Source organism: Dermacentor albipictus, chromosome 2 (genome assembly GCF_038994185.2).
Source record: "Dermacentor albipictus isolate Rhodes 1998 colony chromosome 2, USDA_Dalb.pri_finalv2, whole genome shotgun sequence".
Taxonomy (NCBI): Eukaryota; Metazoa; Arthropoda; class Arachnida; order Ixodida; family Ixodidae; genus Dermacentor; species Dermacentor albipictus.
The window spans coordinates 185957959-185979621 of NC_091822.1; the positions used below are offsets into that span (position 1 = coordinate 185957959).

The 21663-nt window shown below is 54.3% G+C and overlaps 1 protein-coding gene across 3 annotated transcripts in view; it reads right to left on the minus strand.

Annotated features, from left to right (window-relative positions):
• The window catches only part of spen (split ends), a 210956-nt gene that overhangs the window by 107350 nt on the left and 81943 nt on the right, over positions 1–21663 (minus strand). Inside the window, exon 1 of one of the 3 annotated variants that reach the window (XM_065454036.1) lies at positions 6575–6687. The exons of the other annotated variants lie outside the window; for them this stretch is intronic. Coding sequence (XP_065310108.1) covers positions 6575–6594 — 20 coding nt within the window. The 5' untranslated portion in view covers positions 6595–6687. Of the gene's footprint in view, positions 1–6574; positions 6688–21663 lie in introns of those variants that run through there. 3 annotated transcript variants of the gene reach the window in all.

Genomic DNA, 21663 nt, shown 5'->3' on the forward strand with positions numbered 1-21663 from the left:
GGAAACTAAAGGACTTGGCGAAAAAAGCGCACGCAACACATCTCGCAATGATTTTTCCCGCGTCTTTTTCCGTTTCTTTTTTACCATGTGCTGCTGTTGCACAGGAAGCCCGCACCGAACAAGCCTGTTATGCTTGCTCGAGCAAAAACGACGAGACTGCCTCGACTGCCTCATGCCCGTATCCATACTAGCCGGCGGCAGTTAACGAAACTACTGCCTCCAACTCCGGGAACAAACTTTGCTCCGCCAGAGAAATGAGCGAACACGAGCGGGGGCTGACTGCTCCTCTGCCCAACGCTGGGCTAGCTCCCCGAAAACTTTTGTAACAGCCAGGAGCTGGCTAGCGAACTAAACGAACACGACGCCCAAGCTCTTCGCTCTGTCGCACATACAGAATCCCCGAGGAGCCGGGCAACACGAACACATACAGGCACGCCAAGCCTTCGTGCTGCAAGCAACGCAGAAGGCAGCAGCGGCGCCGTCCCGTCAGGCGGCCACCCCTCGGAGGCGCACAATGGGCACGACCCACTTTGCTCCAGGCGCCAGCGAGAGATAAGCAGTCGGAGCAGGGAGGGCGGCGAAGCCTGGCAGGCGCTCCATCGACCCGCGCGCGCGATCGCTCGCTTGCGCCAGGAGCTCAGCGCGGCACGTTCCTCCTCCACGCCGCCGTAGAGGTCACCTCCAGCGCCCTGTACATTGGCCCCCTTCCCCGCGCTCTCTCAGCCACAAGGGAGCAAGGCAGCCCTGCTGCAGGCCCCAGCAGCGGCGACACGAGAGAAGCAGGCACGGCTGGCTTGGCAGCTTCCCCACCCCCCTCCGGCCTTTCTTTCCCTCTCGTATTATGATTGCGCCGCCCCCCCCCCCCATTTCTCTATCTTTCTTGTTGCCGTTCCTATTACGCACGGTCCGACCATTGTACCGCGGCTGGGGAGGAAAGGGGGGGGGTTTAGTATGCGGAGGGGCTGATGCAGCAGCCGAGGCGGCGGAATCGAGCGCGCGCTCGCGTCAGCGGGCTTCGCGTATCGATCTGTGCCGCGAGGCCTGGATGCCCACATTTGGAACTTCCCCAAATACGGCGCCGCGGTAGCAGGAGGAGAAAACGATGTCGTATATACGAGCGGAGCAGCGCGTGGAAAAAAGAAATAATATTAAGGAATAAGCGGGTGGCGCTTAGAGGCGACTCGCAGCACTACGGATCAGCCGCCGTAGTTGCGCGCACGCACGCACACACGCCATCGTTTGTATCCGTGTATCCGAGTTTCCATCGCTGGAGGAGAGACGACAGGCCATTTCAGGCAGGCACGAATGCGAACGAGCGCGGGTATTGGGATACGACGATGTAAAGGCGAGTTCGCAGTGGCAGGAGACTGTTCGGGACTCAGGACAGCGCGCCGACAACGAAATGACCGTAGAACATTACCATTTCAACGGCAGCGCAGTTGAGGCATACATAGAACACTGAATAGCACGAACACGGACCATGGTGATGACCAACCACTAGCCCACCACCAATAACTTCCCGGGCAAGAGCTTAAAACGTCGTGTTGCGTGGAGGCCTTTACTTACTTTCATAACTATGGTAAGTTGACTGAGTTAGGCTTTGTATATCTCCAATGCATCATATACTGCTGTAAAGGCGAAAACCTGACCAAGAGGTTCCGTGTTTATGAATAACGCAAGCGTCACGCGTGACAGTAGACGAGGAGCATGCCACTTGCACGGCCGGCCTACGTGCTGGAGCACCGACCGGCAAAAACCAGCGCGTGAACCTGTTGGCAAAACACGCTATCCTAGAACTTCCAGACGCGTATATGAGCGCATTGATCTCCGCGGCAGACTCCTAGTCAGAATTTACGCACTTCCTTCCTCCATGCATATGGCCACTCGAGCCGCAACTCGGTTTAAGGTTAGCACAATTTGACGTCCATGTTAAACATCCTACGCTAGACGAGTGGGAAGTGTGACTACCCAGCTCGAGCTTGCTATGAAGAGCAGCTACAGATGGTGCAGTGGGTGCGACGGACAGTGACTGCTGTACTAAGGCGCCTATTCGCCGGTGGGTAAAAAGGCAAGACCAGATATCTCTACCCGATCCATTACCTCTTAAGACTAACAAAAAACCAACAAAAAACAGGCATCTCCGGGAAGGCAAAGGCGAACTCCTGCCGTAGTCGCGCTGGCCAGCGCACACGACAACCCAAGCCATCGAAGCCATATAAGTACAGAATGGCCTCCAGCAAATTTAGGATTCCCACGGGCGAGGAAAGAGAGACGTGGAGGAAATAAAACGGGGAAGGGCGAGAGAGAGGCGCCACGGGGGGCAATGCGCTCGTAAGGCCGCGTAGATGAAAACCAGAGAGGCGCCGGTCCTTCTTCCCGCTAGGCTTTCGCCACCCGATCCGAATTGAACAAGCCCGGTTAATTGGCTCGCCCGCAGGGCCACGACACCCAACGCTTTACTGAAGTCCGCGAAACGGCCTCCTTTCCCTGAGGCCAATGCATCCTACCTCTCTCACTCGCTGGTAATTTTTTCCATTTTTTTTCAATTTTATTTCTTGCCGTTCCTCCTTCTCCTTACAAGCGCGCTATCCTCGGCCTTAAGGGGACGCCACGTGCCACCCGATGCAATCCGTTCGCAGCGATCCACCCCCCACCCGGGGGGCAGGATGCAGCAGCCCCCCGCTGAGCAAGACGACGCAAGCGTCTGGGAAAAGCATACACCCCTCCACTATCGACTAGAAAAACGTTTTGAACAGAGTGGACAGACAAAACAAAATATTCTCCGCAAGTTTTGCGACCAGCGCGTGTATTGATTGAGCCGCGCGAAATATCGCGAAGGTGATCACCGCACTGAAAGATATCCACCGAGAATGCCGCTCCTGCATCATCGCGTTCCATTCTCTGCCAGTCAGGAAAGCGCGTGCTACGAAACCAGCAGCGAAATAAGGCACGGGCGCACGTACGGCAGGAATTCGAGCTGAAAATAAAATACGCGAGTCATCGTTATTGAGTGATGTCAGTGAGGGTGGTAGTACGCCTTCGCAGACAAGGCCGCGCGGTTCGGTATCAGCGTCTCCTGATCCCGTCAGCGAAGGAAACAACAGAAGAATGGGGGTGGGTCTGAGGAAAGAGGGGCATTGCAGATAACGCGCCTCTACGTGGAAAACAGGGCGCCGGTAAAAGGCAGTAATAATAGCCGCAGACGATCGGGCGATACAATAGACGGGCCAGGCCAACTGTACAGGCGGGAGGATGTAGTAATAACACTGTGCGCGCATCGCAAAACAAGGAACGTCCTTGAAGAGCGACACGTCAATCCATGCGGCACAAGCGTGGAGACCGACCCGCCAAATAATAGATTGCACACCTTTCGGCCAGCTGACTCGCGCTAGTCGTTTGAATCACCTTAATCTGTTCCTGGGGTGCATACCGTACAAAATATGAACAGCCGCTCTTAGAACAAGGCAAGGCAAGGCAATAGCGGCGTTCGCTTGAGACATCGTACCTTCTTAAGTGTATACACACGCTGCCTTTTCCGCAGCAGTTTACGCCCGCCGTAAGAAGCGATATAGTTATCTGTAACCCTGCGCCCACATAACTATATGGGCGTTGCCACTGGCAGGCTCCCCGACGCTTTCATCAAGGACGACCATACAAACGGTCACTTCGCAATTCACAATGTTTTCCCCCAGTAATTCGATTCCCCAGAGCGTAAGATATAACAAGCGTAGAAACAAATTGATTTTAATGAAGATGCGCACTGCGGACAGACCTCCTGGCCACATCTGTGATGCCACTGTGTATATATCGCACGCGGTTCTAGTATCTCCCGAGGGTCCGCACAGTGTCGAATTCAACGACGGCACAAAGACAATAAGAGAGACAGCACGGAGGGACTAACTGGAGAGACTGTCGACGTGTGTACAAGTCAGTCTCTCGAGTATAAGGTATCCAGACGAGCCTTCACAGGTATCTTCGGGAACCTCAACAACATAAGGTCCGCTTCTAGCCTATTTTCAATGTTTCGAGAAATAAATGAACTGGGCGAGCCTAACACGGCCTGAACCAACACTCTGCAACTACATACGTGCTCACGTTAACCGATACATAGAGATCCCGATTCAGCTCGTCGATTAACTGACTATTTAAAATAGTACGTACCGATATAAACATGTCTAACTATTCGCTATGTACTGGCGTCCATTAAATTCCTGGTCAGCATTCTCAGCGATCGTATATCAATAGAATGAATCCGCGAATTCAATCAGAACGACGGCCAGTGAACGTGGCCGCACAAACACCACCGATTCGCCTTCCGCTGCAGACAGGGTAAAACTCGGGTCACCCCACCTCAACCGCTCACTCGCACTGGCGTCGCCGCCGTCGCATCGCGCGACTTCGCGACAGTGGCGCCGCCGTAGGGGCCGCAGCGCCAACAAAGACAGCACCACGTCCTCCAACGCGAGCTGCTTGCTGACGCTGCAGCCCCAGCCACGCCAACCATTATCGTTCCGCTCCGCCGTGCGCACACAGTCAGCGCACAAAACTGCGCGGAAATCGGTCATGTGATGGAGGAGAGATACAAAATGCCTAGCTTCGCTGGGCAGGCCACCACAGGAGCGCGTCGTCTGCTGCCTATCATCGACGCGCAGCTAACAGACGGATCCGGGGACGCCGGCGACCTTCCAATACGCCCGCCCGGCGAGCACCGAGAAAAATAACACGGGGCACTCACTACTCCGCATCTTGACAGCGAGCCAACAAAGTGCACGGCTGCGAAGGCAACGAAGGGAGTAAACACAGCAATACGCCGCGTCACCATGACGGTGCCGCGGTGACAAGCCGCTGTCGAAGGACCTCCGCATACTTGTGGAGATAACTGCCCTTCGGTCTCACTGTTAAAAAAGAAGGGGAAAGAAATAAAGGCAGGCTATGCAGCTGCTGACGATAGCGGCAATACTCGTGCACCGCGCAGCCGTCTTTTCCGACGTAAAGGTGGCCGTTTGCGCCACCTTTATACATTCATATCTCATATCCACAGCAAATTCAGATCACTAATCCACTGTTTTCAGAGAGAGAGAGAAGTCAACCTGGAAGCACGATTCGTGGTAGCACATGTTACATCGCATGCTGGAACCAAATCTGCTCTCGCCTAGTGTTGTGGTCTGAAGGCAGCCGAATTCAAGAATGTGGTCTGATATCAATCTCCCTTTCAATCGACCTGACGTATAGAGCGATTGAGGTAGAAAGTATCTCGGGGCTACTTAATATAGATGTTGATAATACTTAAATAGAACTGTTCATTCTTGCGATAGACGATTCTCGTCAATTGTGCCTCTCTGTACCGCTTTGCGCGGACTCCCTTGAACACTGATCTAATTCTATTCTAGCCCGGCGATACGTCCCGACGCCAATACTACCCCGCATGCCGACTTCAGCGCTCATCGAAGATCTTTTCGCTTGATCGTGGAGTGGAGAAAGCGTGACTCCCAGTTAGGCGCCACGTGAAAAGAGCTATTCGGTCTCGAAGAAAGAACTCAATAACAGAACCAACCGGCCAGTTACACTATGCGAGAGAACGCCAGACGAATCACGACAGAGGAAGCGGGAAACCACGAGACGTAGTCCGTCACAGAAGGCACCAAAGCGTGGCAGTCATAAAAAGCGAAGCGCCTCTCATTCTCCATCTCCTTCGAAGCACGGCTCAATTTCGGAGCACGCAAGACTGCAAGCACCATGCGGCGGTTCTTTGGCTCTCTTAGTTGTTTACTTACTGATCCTGCGATTCTCTGTAATACGCGCGCACCACTCATTCGCTCAATGGGCCCATTCGGCATCCTGGAGGAATGGTTGTGGCGTAAGAATAAAGAAGACGGATCTCTATTCCAGGCGCTGCCTCGGCCACGTAAGTTGGGCAAGATTTCCGGCTGCGTGGAGCCTTCCCGCTTCTTTTGTTCGCCAGAGATACCACCTCAGAGCGTTAAAAAAAGAAAGAGTGAAGAAGTTCGTCCTCGAAGAAGTTCGCCAACAAAAGGGACGACGCGCAGATGAAATTGATACAAAGCATAGGCCGTGAAGAATCGATTACAAGACTCTATATAAAGCCTTGGGAACTTAGAGGAAAAGAAACACATCGAAATAAAAAAGATGAATTCCACACACGGCCAAGGCGAGCTTACTTTTTTTACCCTTTAACGCCGACAAACGAGTTCGTGCAAAACCCCCCTCGCAGCGCAACGACACCAATGCCGTATATCTTTATCTCCAGACGTACTGCTGGTACAATTGTGCTGTTACTACCGACCTCCAGACGGCTGACGACGTGAAATGCGCTCCCAGCCGGTGCTGGATGGAGAGCAGGCACGCAGACACAACACAGTTTGGTATGACCAAACTGTTTACAATCAACGTGACTCGCCCAGCTTCCAACAAGTGAAACTCAATACATCGGCACCTCGGAGATGCTCGACATGGCTCCGCGTCGAGCAACTCCGAGGCCTTGTTACTTGTAAAACAACACGGGGAAAAGAAAAAAAAAAAAAGACTATGGAGCATGCCGAACAGAGCAGCTTACCAAGAGGAGGAATCAGCCATACGTAAGCGACATTATTCCGTCCGCTGGAAATGTCGAATGGCCATCCTGAACTGAAGACAGTTACCGGACGAATGACGGCAGCGCGCGGAAAAAAACGTGAGTTGTGCACGTCACGCTAACATCAACTACCAGACGCGAGAAGAGAGAGCCTGGCGCTGTTCAGCGCGTGTCTACGTCCATGCGATCCGTGTTCGAGGCTCACGCCAGACAGCGGCGCGCAGGCACGAGGCGGCGCAGAGGCAGAACACGACGCCACCGGATGTCACAGAAAACCCAGGAGATCCTGGGCTCGCGTCTCTCTCTCAGTCCCACGAACGCGCTGCAGTGCCCTCTACCCGGCACAGACGGCGCCGCAAACGGAGAGAACAAAGGCAGCACACGATCGGGTGCTAAAAGACGACACCACAATATGGCTGAAAGCCTAGAAGACTTGGGCACGTTCTCTGCAGCGTCCTACCTGATCGGCGGCTGCCGCTCTATCCCACAGTCGGTCAACGGCGCAATAAATGTCGGCACGACGACGCAGAGCGCAAGAAGATGAGCACCATTCCGAATGACGCCAGAATAGCCTACAGAAGTGCTCGGTGTGTCCGTCTGTCTGTCCGTCCGGCTCGCAGGTCCTTCTTCGAGGCTATACGTGCACACCCAGCGTTCTATCCCAGCGACGGCACAAAGACAACCCAGGATGCGGGAGAAGACAACGCTGCCGGATGTAAGACAAACCCGAAGAGCAGCTCGGGATCCTTCCACACTACGGGCCCCTCATTGGGAAGCAGCCCGCGAGGCGGCGACACAAAAAGGGAGCAGCGGCGCAGGATGCAAGACAACGCGTAGTGGAGCGCGCCAATATCCGCAAGGCTTCTCCGATGTCCCCACGGCAGTGCGAAAGACAAAAGAGGACGAGACACGAAACAGTGCACCGCGGACCACGACGTCGCCGCATGGCAGGGACACGGCGGCGAAGGAACCCGCGTGGCTCGCCTTCCCGGAAACGTGGCCGAACGCGGTCCCTCAGATCTGTGGGAACGGCGTCGCGTACACGCTGGCGCCATCGGTTGTGCTCGCAGTTGGTGTGCATACCATATATAGAGAAAGAAACGTGTGTACCTCCGCCAGGCGCGCGCAAGTCGACTACTACCAGTCGGTCGGCAAAGGGTTCTTTCCTCCCTTCCCACGGACGGCTCGCGCGTATTACTACACAAAGGGGCGCCGCGACGGCGTCAGCATAAAACAGGCAGTCCTTGCTTGCACCGCTGCACGTGACGAACACGGAGTCCACGCGCCGAAGTGCCAGTGTACTCAGCCGACTCGCGGGGCAACCGTGTAGAAGTTCAGGGCGAGACTAGAGTTCTTGCTCTGTTACTGCGCATCACGAAAGCACGGCGGCATTGCGTAACGTACGAGACGAACGGAGGACGCAACGCGAAGACACTGTGTGGAGCAAACTGGACATTATAGAGCTCGCACGCACGACGCATGTGCACCACTATGACCGAAGGTAGGCTAGCGCTTGTTTGCCGCACACGAGACCGACCAAGCGGCACCTGCAGTGAGAAGCTCTGCACAAAACGCAGCCATTTCTTCGCTGGCGAAGGACTCGTTAATAGGTTTCACCTCAAAGTTTAGGCAAAGATAAGGCATACATGATAATATAACTGACCCGTCGTTCATCCACGGTCGACAGAGAAAAGCAGCTTTCCTCTCCGTGTATCAGTGCAACTTATTGAAAACCAAAGCTGGTGTCATCAAAAAGTGGAAGGGCTTACAAACTCTTTCATGCGAAACATTTCCCGATAGTCTGGTGCGACACATGCACCGGCTACGGTCACGGACGCACGAGTGTCCTCCAATCACGACTATTGCGCTCGCGCCGCGTTACTTTCGCGGTGGGAAAACAACCCTGGGCTTTACGTCTCGCTTATTTGATTGTGCGTACGTTTGTGAGGCAGGCAACATACACGACATCTCCTAATACCGCCCAATCTCTGGGTGCTTTCCTATCCAACAGCCGAGTAGCTGGGAAGAAAACCACGCTTCTTACGCGGCGTTTACGAGCACGAATCGCGCGCTCCCGGGCCTCGCCGTTCTTCTAACGTCATCGTGCACCTTCGTGCGAGAGAGGGGGGCCCCAAGCAAAATGAGGAGACGGCCCCGTGACCGGCTAAATTCAGAAAGAGTGCGCGCAATGCCACCGCTGGAAGATTGGCATCGCAGCTGCTGTTGCTGCTGCTTGCTCAAACGGGGCGCAACGCTGCACCAATACCGTCGTCGGCCCCGTCCCGAGGGAGGCCAAGGATCGCGCAGGAACGGGAACCAGAACAAGAGGGCCGCGCAGAACGGGAATAACGAGTGCCCGGCGCGCACACACTCGCGTTTTCATAAAATACAGAGTCGGAGAAACAACGCAGAGCCCTCCTCCGGTCGTGTCGCGTGAAAGTAATATTCTCGAAGAGCGAGGGTAGAAAGAATAAAAGCCTTTCTGCGCCGCGAAAAGATGAATAAACAAGAGAACATTGCTGTCCATAACAAAAAAACGTTCTGCCCCGTACCAACACCAACGCAGACCAGTCTTTCAGGACAGCCCAGCTGCAAAGAATGGCTTGCTTACAGAACGCTCTTGCCGGCGAAGAAGGCACGCAAGAAAGGGTATCGGGTGCGTAAGCATATGAAAAGAAGAAAACAAAAACAAAGCGGCTGTGTTTAGAGGGGCGCGCTTGTTTGCTTTACCCCACCGTCTTCGTTTCCTCGATCGACGTCGAGCAAGGATAGACCAGCACCGCGCGAGACTATATAGCCACGCCGAGGGGGGTCGCGTCGACCGACGCGTCGTCGTTATTTCCAGCCTCCAGCCGGCCGCGGCCGTATACCAGGGGACCTCGGAGCTGGCGCTGCTGCTGCTGCCGTTGTTCTCTGCCGCAAGCTGCAAGCGAGCTCAGCGGAGGCCGTGAGCTTGCGTGCCCCACACGCACGCACACATATACGCCGGGGCGCGCGCTGGTGGCGAAAAACGCCGCAGCCGCCGTTTGTCTAAACAAAGGCTGGCTTGCGCAGTCGAACAGGCCCCCCCCCTCTGCCAGGAAAACGGCACACGGCGCGCGCGTCACACCGGATAATAGGCACCGGCGGAGTCCGCTTACCATACAACCCCGACAGGATACTACGGGCCCCGGCAACAGGGCCGCTCGTTCCGATTTCCACGGCTAGCAACAGGGTTAGGTTCCGTAATCTGTGACCGTGTCTGATCTGACGCACTGGCGGTAACACCGACAAAAAGCATATCCATTAAAAAAACAATTTAGAAAGCAGGCATCTCCGAACGTTCGCGGGAGACGGCGATAGTAGATAGACTGACGGGGCAGCTCACCAAGGTAACGAAGGGCTTGAGCGTTCGTTAAGCCACGGCTCAGGGCACCGCTAGAGCTGCGCTAAGGCCGTTCTGCCGAGTACGTCTAAGAGTTAATCCCATCACGGTGCTTTTATTTTTCTCATCACACTGACCGGCGATCCACGAAGAAAACGAAGAAGAAAAAAAACGAGGTGTCGAGCTTTTTTAGGGGTATACGTAATATGCCGAGACTACTTCAGACACACATACACGCCGCGCCGACTTACGCGAGGACAGAGCAAAGGAAGACGGCAAAGCGGGAAGCGCGTGTTCACATATAGTTCTAGAATACCCCCCCCCCCCCCCCCTGACCGAAGAGCTCAAAGAACACTCAGCCTGGCAGGCAGCACGCTCGCGCGCGCGCATAAATAAACAGGGTCTCCTTCGCTCGCGCCTGCTCGTAAAAGAAACTGTGCCGGCCGCAGCCGCTGGCACAGCAACGACGCGGGCCGGGCAGGCAAGCGCAGGGGCCCGCCAACTGCCGCTGCTGGGGCTGGCGGCCATGGGCCAGCTGCAATGAATGCCCGCCGTCCAGCCCTCCTCGCAGTGCCGCTCTTGTTCGCTCCATCCCCCCCTATGCGTCCCGACATCCTACAACAGTGGAAGCGCAGTTTCCGGTCTGCTGCTGCCCTCCCCACCCACACTCCCCTCCGCAATGCGCAAAGCAGAGTGGAAGAGAGGCCCCTGCGTAAAAGAGCCGAGGTCGAGAGAGAGAAACATGGAATCAATGGCTGCGCCAGCTCCATCCAGCAATGGCCTGAGCGAACGCTGGCGCGCCGCGCGCGCACACACGCACACATACACACACACACAAATACACGCATGCATGCACCCTTGTGTTCACTGTGCAGCAGTAGCAACGGCAGAAGCGTGGGGCGGGGCACAAAACGAGAGCAGCGTCGCGTGGCCCCTTTCTTCGACGGTGAATAGCGCCGACGCGAAGAACGGCAGGAAGGGTTGGAGACAAGAGGCGAGCGAACGAGTGAGTTTAGGCGAGGACCGCAAATAAGGTAAAGGCGCAATAACACGGGCAGATAGAGCGGCGGGACGAGGGGGGGTCTGGCCGGTCTGGCGTAGAGGGCGAGAGAAGAGGCGCCAGATGGCTGCAACAGCCCACCCTTCTCTCTCCCCCCCCCACCCATAAACCAAAAATGTTTTTTTTTTCTTTTTGCACAAGCTCCGCACGCGTTGCGACACATTTGCTGGCGCAACGCCGCGTGCGCGAACCCGCCGTAACGAAGGGCGACGCTGCCACGAGGAAGCGATGTCACGGCAACGCCTAAACACACTGAAACAACACATGCGCACAGCCGAGAGAGAGAGGGGGAGGGAGGGAGAACGCGTACTAAATGAACGAGCCGATAATAGGTACAATTGGAGAGCGATAGATGCCGAACGAAGGCAGATCACGGAAAGAGGTCGCCCGCCAGACACGGCACGTCGGCGATACTCCTTTCACGGGCAATCGCGCATGAATCTTGTTATTGCGAACGTAGGTTCCGAGCACGCGTGCCAAGGAGAAACAAAGTATCGAGCCCTTCCTTTCTGCGCCGGCGTCGCAGCCACGGCGAGTCGTTATTAAACAATTCTGAATCATCGCGACAGCTGTGCTGATGTCGCCACAACACGCATCGGGCTTACTTTTCCTCGTCCGCCAAAACGAGCCCGTGCTGACGACGTCTGTGACGAAAAGAACCAACAATCGGAACTTTTACGCACGTCTATACTCTCTGACGCGGCAAAATAAGTAATATATTTAAACGGGAAGGCACTCAATCAGCACTCGCGACGAAACACGCGCCACAATGTGAACACAAAAGCCCTGACTAAGCAACGCGTGACAGTTTCTCATAAAAGGAATTTGCATTTTCGTCATCAACAGCGTGTTTTATTATTTTTTCTGCCGCTAGTCACAAGTGGAGGGGGCGTCACAGACGGTCACATACATACACACGACAGCAATGCATATCCTGTCACACTCATCACGAAGTAACGATCTCGCCGTCGTCACGCAGCTCCAGCAAGGAGCACAATGTTTGAACACTCGCGCGCATCAAGAGCCAACAACCTACGCACACGCGCGCGCGTGCGCACACACAAACACACCACTGCTGTGACGACGGCGACGCACAGCACCGCAGTAAGCGGACCACGGGGCACACAGGTGACAACGGCAACATCGACCCAATGTCCAAATTTACGGCACACGAGCGGTCCCGAAGGCGCGCTGTGCGCAGCGCCGTACAAACTGCGGCGGCTCCGATACAGCACACAGACAGGAGCAGCACTCCGCCAAGAACAACGGGATCACAGAAACAGTCACAATACCGGTTCGAGCCGAAGGAGAACGCCAGGTATCCACACTATACAGTAATCCTCTGGAGGGTACACACACACGCACTCACCTGCGAGAAAGAACGAGAAAACAAACATTAAGTGATATGCTCGAGGGATTAATTGCGTAACAGGGAAACCGAATTGTACGAACAAAATCCGCCTGGCCACCCAATGACGGGAAAGTAATTTCGAAAGCAGATAAATTTGGTATGCTACGGGCAGCGTAATGTTGTGTCTTTTAGGGCACTCGCACAAGACATCGTTAGCACAAGACATCGTTAGAAAATGCCTTTGCCACACCAACGGCATGCAAACAAGAAGTGGTGTACGCACAATGAAATAAGACATATTCAACAAGACGCGAAGGAAACAAACGAACAAAACAAAAACAAATATGCATCGCATAGCATGTAAAGACGATCGACGCCCACGCAAATACTCTGCCCGCGAGAGCATCGCTGACGTTACACTTTCTCGCAGCTTCTTCGAATTGGTCGAATCTTATCGTATCGACTCTCCGAAAACATCGCGCGCAATGTCGCTAACGCGACGCTCTACGCGATGGTTACGGCCATACGTTCCACACACGAGGTTGAGACCCGTGGGCTACACCGCACAGCTAGTACTGGTTGTTGTAGTTGTCGTCCAAATGTGCTTACTGGCATGATAGTACAGCAAATGCGTTGCAAAGAAACAACGCTGTGTCCGTTTAAGCGAAAGCCAGCCGTTGCTCGCATTCTCCGTCGCATTAAGTACTAAAAGGCCCAAAGCGGTATGCGTGAAACTTGCCCTGCGCCGGTGCGAAAGCGGGTACTGGATCGAGACCCATTAGAACCAAGACAACGGAAAATATTAACAGAGTTGGCGCAAACGCGGTGATTCGACGAAGTTTCGAAAGTGACAACCTTGAGAAAACAAACAAACAAAAACTGTCGTTGCAGAAGACACCTCGATTCGACAAACTTCGCTCAAGCGAGCGAACGAAACGTTCTGGTGTATGAACGTAGAAGCGCGCAGGATGTCTGTCATCTCATAACCGACAAAACCGCACTGCCCCACAGCTACTTCCTCTTCGCTTAGGTGGGGTTAGTAAACAAACCTAACGTCGCAGAACGAGACACGACGCAGAGCAGCAGCAGAAACTTGCGCGACGAGATGGAGCGCTGCCAAGCGTGTGTGCTGCGCTCAACGATGACAAGCCATCGAGGAACCGAGGAGGCGCCTTTATTAGCTCCTGCAAAGACCAGCGACGCCATTTCCCAAAAACAAATATGCATCGCATAGCGTGGAAAGACGATCGCCATCCACGCAGATGCTCGGCCCGCGTGGGCATCCCTGACATTATACTTTCTCACAGCTTATGCGAATTGGTCGAATGTTATCGTATCGACTCTACGAAAACATCACGCGCAATGTCGCTAACATGACGCTCTACGCGATGGTTACGGCCATGCGTTCAACACACACCGAGGTTGAGACCCCTGGGCGCACAGCTAGTACTGGTAGGGCGCCCAACATAGCAAAACCGCCTATAGGGGAAGATTATTCAGAGTGACATAACACGGAAGTAATAAAACAGATCCGATTGGTAGATTACACCCATCCGCAACTATCTTTCTGCGACTTTTCAGCTGGAAAGGATGTTTTATCAACGTGAGAAAATCACAGCGAAGTTCGCGTTCGTCGACACGGCGCATGCACTGCGGTGCTAGCGACACCGCGACTGACGTCACGACGTTCAGGTGCAGGAATTACAGCGCACCGTCGTGGGCCGCCTTTTCTCGCATCTGTCTCGTTTTAAGTCACACTTGCGCACGAAAGTTGCTTTCGTTAAATATGATCTATTTAAATACTTGAGACGAGGAACCTATTGCTCTATTTTGACTTAATACTGTGGCGAGGTGGCCCTTTAAAGCTGCAGAAGTTACCGGTGTACTGATGCCTTTACTTAACACTTAGCACCAGACCACGGTGTAAGAGTAGGATTTCACCGTGCACCAGACTAAACACCCAGAATAGGCACTACACCCAGAATGGGCACTAAGAACGCCTTTGCTCTTATTAAGACGTTGTGATTAACCACAGTCGAACAAGGAATGTTGCTTGAATAAACGTTACAACAAAAAGGCTCGTCTTAATTCGCCCCACAGTTAATAATTTAATGCCACCATCTTGGTTTGAACTTTTGTCTTTTTAGGACTTATAAGACGTTGTCATTCAAAAACTAAAGCGATTTACACGAGTTAATGAAACCCGATCGCTTACCGCTTCAATACAGCAATGCCAATCCAGGAAAACAGCTGTGTGATGATACACACGTAGATCACTACGACGTTTAATATCGAGCGCTATTTATTCGGCAAAGGGACTTCGCTGCAAGCGGGTGTTATCGTGAGAGCGCGGTCATGAACGACGTAACAACCATCTGCCGAGAACGCCGCAATCGGTGAGGATCCACTCATCTCGCTAAACAAATTGCCAATCGACGCGAGTGAGCTTAGACTGAACGCGCAGCCAAGAAGGTGAAATGTTGCAAACCGAGCAGCAGGCCAAGGAAAGCCGTGAGGCCACCCTGGGCGCAGTGCATCATGCACTGCATATTAACGCGAGGATGAGAAGGAAAAAAAAGGGGGGGGAGCAGCCAGACGGCGAGCTCCTCTCGGCCATGTTTTGAAGGACTCAACACCAGCATCAAGAGAGGCGGGATGGGAGCAAGATAGCAGGTCATCCACGAGGCGCAAGTTATACCAACAGCAGTAAAAACTATGTACATCATTAAAGTAATCGGTGCCGCAGGCAGGCATATTTGCTGCTCTGCGCTGCTATAGGTAGATGCGACGAGATTAATGACGCGCGTCGGAATAAAAGGGCTCGGCAAAAACTATGCGTGGGCTTGGTCCACGAAAGGGGATCGCCCCAGGAGCGAGTTGCTGCTGCCGCCGCAAAACAGATTCTGCAGTAGCGTGGGTGCTCGCAGACTGCAGGGCTCGTATGCGTTTGATTTGCCTCTCCAACTACGGCGTAGTGCTAGCGAGCGAGGACTGGATGGACAAAAAGTTTGCTTTTGATATCGATCGACACGCGCGCACGAATACAAACACACGAAGTTTATACGGTGCGCGCGATTTGCGGTGAAAGCTGGGAGCACAGCCTCCCCGTCTATGAAGCAGTCTCCAGTCGTATGCGCCTAAAACTCAGAACACTGCTCATTTACTTAAGTAGGATATCAAGTAGCACATGTGAGGGGCGGAAGAGGGGATGACGGTCTAATGATAGTGTGCAGCAGCAGTAGTAGTAGTAAAATCTAAGGTTTCCATGACGAGGGTCGCTGATCATTGATCAGTGGTATCGTCTGCGCAAGCTCGGCGTTGCAGAAACATTTGAGTCCGTATATTACGCGCCAGCGGTTTGTGACTGCTTTGCGCCCGAGCACACATGTTCAATCGTGATAGGTTGAGTAGCAGGCAAACCACACATTCCTTTACTACACCTACAAGAGAAACAGCGTCACGAAGAACTCGGTCAGCGGGCGGCCTGCAAAAAATGTATTCAATGACATCCCAAGATAGCCCTGCTCCGAACCAGCGCCTGCGCTCGACTTGCAATTCTCGGGGCGCAGCTTACAGGCAGGCGCATGCGGGACGCCAGCCTCTCCGCGGACGCGGTGGCCCCCACTGAAAGCTGCCAGCGCTTCTTCTCATGCAGCGGGGCGGGCGGCTGGCGTCATTTTCTTCTTTTCGGGCGGACACGGCCTCGCAGCAGCGACTCCCCCTCTCCTTCCCCCTTCGCGTGCTGGCGTACTCGGCGCGTGACCCGACTTCCACGAAGTCGTCTGGCCAGACCACGGGGGCCAACAACCAGCCCGCCTCGCAGCAGCAAGCGAGGAAGAGGCAACTGCAAAGGAACTCTGCCAGTGCACGGAGGGGACGGCCTCCGTTGCAGCAGCGGCAGCGTTGAACCGGGCTACTTCGTACTTACCGAAGAGTCAAACACTGCTACCGGACACGCCACAAGAATGGCATAGTGTTTCCGCTGTGCTCTCGTAGATGATACAACAGTGGAGAACTAGGATAGAAAGGGACAGAAGACATGGTATCGCCACAGTCGTCTGTTCTTTCCCACCCGTCTGCGCCGTCTGCAGTGGAACAATAGGCAAGAATGCAAACGAGGTCAGGTATCGCCAGCTTCGTCTTTTCCAGCTTCCACGCCACCTTGCAGCAAAACAACAATGGTGTCCAAATCGCACCTCCAGCTGCGGCTTCCTCGGAGTAAGGGAAGCTCATCTCGGATGTCATGCAAGATCCAGAAGCAACTATAGGAGCCGGAAACACGCCATGGCCGCCTTGTTATGGACACTACTTATATGACAGAAGACAACAGACAAGTATCACCAGCTTCGTACACTCTTTCCCGCACTTCATAACCGTCTTGCAGTGAAGCAATAGGGCAGAAGACAACAGACGATAAGTAGCGTCGTCTGTTTTTCCGACACTTCTGCACGCCTAGGAGCACTCCTCGGTTCCGCTGCAGCAGCCAGGAGGATTTAGAAGGAGCATGCAGGCTCGTGCGTGGGAAGTTGGGACGTTCATGCACGAAGACGGTGGCGGGTTGTGCAGCCGACACGGCTTGCGCACTGACTAGATTTCCCTATACTCGACAGGAGCGGAAATCGCGGCCCGTTTCGCGCCAGGGATGGTTCTTGTGGGAAGGAAGCGACTTTCAGCTTGGCACGAGGCTACTTCCTTCTGACGGGTGCATCGCTACCCACACCGCGCTGATGGCTGCAAAACAGAAGTGCTATGCTTTTACCGCATATCCACTCAAGCCGACAAGACACGGGCGCTTTCTACGTAGTTACTGCTAGCTCAACGCCCCTTTCATAGTACCTATAGCCAAAGAACACAGCCCCCAATGTTTCAAGATCGAGCCCACACATCGGCATCGAGTGACTTCCACTCCGGGTAGACGCTACATAACACGCGGCAAGAACGGGGTCCGACCAGTGCGCGTCGGTCCAAACTAGGCGAGCGGGCGGGTGGGCAGGCTGGCTGGCAAGCAAGCAAGACAGGACGGAGCAAGACAGGACAGGCGGCTCGAGTAGACTGCGAGCAAGCTAGCCGGAGGACAGCCACGTCAGACGGGGCTAGCCCGCCGCTAAGAACGGCCGAGCGCTCATGCAACGGCCGGCAGCACAGCCAGGAGCCAGCGCACAAAGCGGCAGCAAGAAATGAACGAACTACACAACAAACAGCGCCGGCCGGGGGGGACACGAACGCGTTACGTCGACCGGAACGAGCCCCGCGCACAACACTAGCGCTATACAACGTGCGCACAGCGGAGGAAAACGAAGAATAAAAAGCGGCCGTCCATCGGTGCGTGCAAGAGAGAGCTCGGATGCGGAGAGGAGGGGGGGAGGGACCCCTCCGCCCCCGTCTCAACAACGGCGAGCTAAGTTCCTGCACGGGTTGTTTTTCGCGAGAAGTCCGGGGCAACAACAGAGGCAGCGGAGCGCGCCGAGCTGATCGCAGCCAAAGAGGCCTACACACTATCCACTATACACTGCCTGTCCCCGACTCCGCCTCCAGCTATCTAATATTCATATTCTCATCTTTTTGCTCGAGGGAAGTGAAAACTATGGAAAACATCACTCCCCCCCAGTCCGCGAGTGATGATTGCCCCTCCACGAAAGACCCACCGCCCTTCGACTGCTTCAATGGCTTGCGTTCTGACACTGGTGCACCAAATTTTTAAAAAAAGAAAAAGAAACAGTGCCGCCGCCTAGCGAAGAAGTGACCGTGTCGCGAGCGCCATTTCTCGCGTCAGCTTGAGAAAAAGACAAGAACAAAGCTTAAGAAAGCGGCGACGAAAGCAGGTCCGTTTGCGTACGCGCGAAGTAGACGAGTAGGAGGAGGAGGAGGAGAGCGAACGACGGCCTCGCAGGGAAGCCAGAACTCGTTGCCCTCCTTGGTGCTTCGCCAGGGACACAAGGGGGGCTATCCAAACGGGTATACGTCTAAGTGCGTGTTGTGGAACGCCGCAACGCATCTCGGATGGCACGACCGGTTTCGCAGACGGCCAGTGATTTAGGTTTGCTCCGATAACTATTCTCGGGTTTCGTTCCGCGCATACGTCGAGCCAGCGACGCTCTTCCTTGGGAAGAAGAAGGTACGACTTATTCAAGGGGAGCAATTGCAGGAAACATGCGGACATCGAAGCAACAAACTGCGCTTGCAGGCGCGCTCAGAAGGCTCCCTTCCGAGAGGCGCTTATCGTCCTACCGAGTCTCGCACAGACGTTACGTAGTTGCCGCCTGCTATACGGCGAACGCTGTTCCGCATTTGGAATCCGCAAACTGCTCCGGCGATAGCTAGTCACTGCAGAGAGAAGCCAGGGGGACGGTACTCAGTTCCGCACTCGCGTTCTCGACAGGCAGAAGAAAAAAAAAAAAAAGTCGCAACGCGCTGCATCCCACATCGTTCAAGCAGCACATGAACAACGATAAAGCACACTGTGGAAGAACGCAGATTACACAGGCGTTCAGCAGAACGGCTTCATCGCCTTAGTGTTTGTCTGAACGAGGAAGACCGTTAAACCGATGTGGTCGAACACGCTTGCAACGCAGCACGTGGAACTGAGGCCTCCGAGGACAAGAGTTCAGAGGGCGTAAACAGACTGCAAGACATGGTACGGGATATAGAAGGGTGAACAGAAGTGCCTTTAGGGCAATGACAAGTACTACAATGAAGTCGCCATGATATAGCCATAATGGCGCCCACTCCGTTCTGTGCTCACGCCGAAGACAGGCCCAGAACTGTGCGCGCTAAGTCTGAAATATGACGGCATGACCACCTTATAACTGCCGCAACCACCGGCAAATGCAATACACGAGCGTGCAGGTAGCTAGCGCAGTCGAGTCGGAATTATCGGCCATTCAGCGCGTGGCTTCCTACAAATAGTATAGACATATAATCTACGCGACATACAGTAAATATAGAGCTCGCAGGGAGGAAACCAGCGCCCCGCCCCCTATCGCAAACCGTCGGCCGCGAAGCCGGGTACTTCCAGACTTGCCGCATTCTATCAGAGCTTTGCCTCGGTTCCTAGTTCACTCAACAATAAGCTGCACTGCACGTCTCCATTGCCTCACTACAGCACCGCCAGCCAGCCAGCCGCCTGCATGGTTGGCTTGCCCTTCTTTAACGCTATGATATCTTAGGCGGAGGGGGAAGAAAAAAGAACACGCACACACACAGGCGAAGGCGATAGCGGTGGTTCCGCCGTCGTTGCACAGGCCGGAACTCGGTCCCGTTCCCTTCAAGTCGCCCATACAAACCAGCGGTTTCCACCGGCAACCCCTGTTGCTTGCGTCACAATCGGCTAAGGGGGACGCCAGGCACGGACGTGAGAGACGCCCGGGCGACTGGCGGCGCAGTGGTAACCAATAGAACAGCCAATCGGTGCAAAAAAAACGCCGCTGGCGGATCTTGTGCCGTTACGCCAGCATCGGCACAAGCTTACGTTACGCAAGTCGAGGCCTCGAATGGTGAGGTTAGCGAGGGGGAGGAAAGGGTATCGCTTCCGAACGTGCGACGCGTATCTGGAATAAATACGGCGCTCCGTGCAGAGCTGGAGCGGGGCGGTACACGACTGCGCTTCGGGGTAGGGTTACCGGCCGGCCTGCCTGGCTGCCAGCGCCACGCACGCGCGCTGCTTGCTGTGCAGCTACAGCGACACAGGCTGCGGTGGTAACGCAACGGTGTCAAGGCGACCGTTTCGAAGCGACGCGTATATCGAAGAGCAGCAGCAGCCAGCCAGCCAGCCGGTCGGGCAACATCTGCCTCGCTCGCCCGAGGCCTCGCCACGCAGCTGGCCTCGACAGCGACGAGGCGGTGCCGACGAGTTCGGCAGGAAACTTCTTTTTTTTTTTTATGGCGACAAAACAGATCGATGACTCATCCCAACTGCGATAGCTGGGAAACTAAAACGAAACACACACGCACAAGCGTGAAACGCAGCGACATAAAACTGCTGCGGACGCTGCACTAGTATGACCAACGGAGCGCTGCTCCTCGAATTGCGTGAACAAAGCCGATACAGTTGAAGAGATAACGAGATCGCGAGAAGGATTTATCTAAGCTTGTGCAGCGAGAAGTCTGGAGATGTAGACGAGAATCTAGAATGAGGTTCAGGTAGTAGGACGTCACGACTGTGCTCAACGATAGGCTTTGAAGTTCCGTCAAGTAGGCTTTCCTGCAGAACAACGGATTGTCTGCTAGTGCGCGGTCAGTCTGCCAAAGGCTGATTGAACGCTTCGACTTTGCCAATACAGTGGACAAAAAGAGAAAACACGGAAAATGATCGATGTTGGAGCTTTAAAACTTGTGCAAGGCTTGCGTCAAACACTGACTCCTAACCAGTCGGACAGCCGTGTAGGGTATCCTGGATACCACGGTTGGCAGAAGGCATTCGAATACTCCTGTGTTGTACTCTCAGGGAGGATTGCTACAGACTTCAGAAGCTAAGTTCGTAAATGTTCCCGTAAAACAGGGGGACTGCGAATTCCTTGTTGTCTGTGAAGACGCAGCGTCAAGGAAGCAACGCACAAAAAGCCGCAACCGGTTCCTAGCCGGAGTCAGAGCCCCGATAAACAGACGGCGAAAAGATCAAGCAGAGCTTCGTAACGAAGCGCTGCTCGTGACGCACACGCCCGCACACAAGTACGCACCCTAACCCACTTCAAGGAGTTATCAGTGACTTAGCAACTAAAATTAGTCTACACTGACTAACGTCAGCAATACATTAAAGGGCATCAACCCATTGTTCCGCCACAAATACTTTTCAACTATGCAGAGTTCGCGACTTAGCAAAGAAAAGAAGCACGCACTGCAAGCACTGCGACACCTGCAGCTGGATAGTGCGACACGGCAGTTGACATTATGAAACGATTTTTCAGGCACGCATTTGCCCATGCGCTGGCGGCGAAGAAAACTATCCAGAGTTGGCATGCTTACGCAAGCTACGGTGGCGGCGCCGAAGGCTCTCTTCGACTGCAACCGCGGTGTGCAGTGACGCAATATGCAAGTGACAAAGGCAGACTTAATTACGGAATTCCAAGGGCGAAACAATTGCGCCCGGAGATTTCACTCGCAATCACATAAGGTAACGCTACCACACAAGAATCTAAACAGGTACATGTTGCTCCAACCGGCACAAATCGTTTTTAAACGCCGAAAAGAAGCCAAGATACGACTGCTAATGCAGCCAGCAGCCAATTAAAGCGTCTGTTTCAGTATGCCGATGCCAGCATTTCTCGAATACGCGTCCGCGACAGCCAAAAATTCCAAGC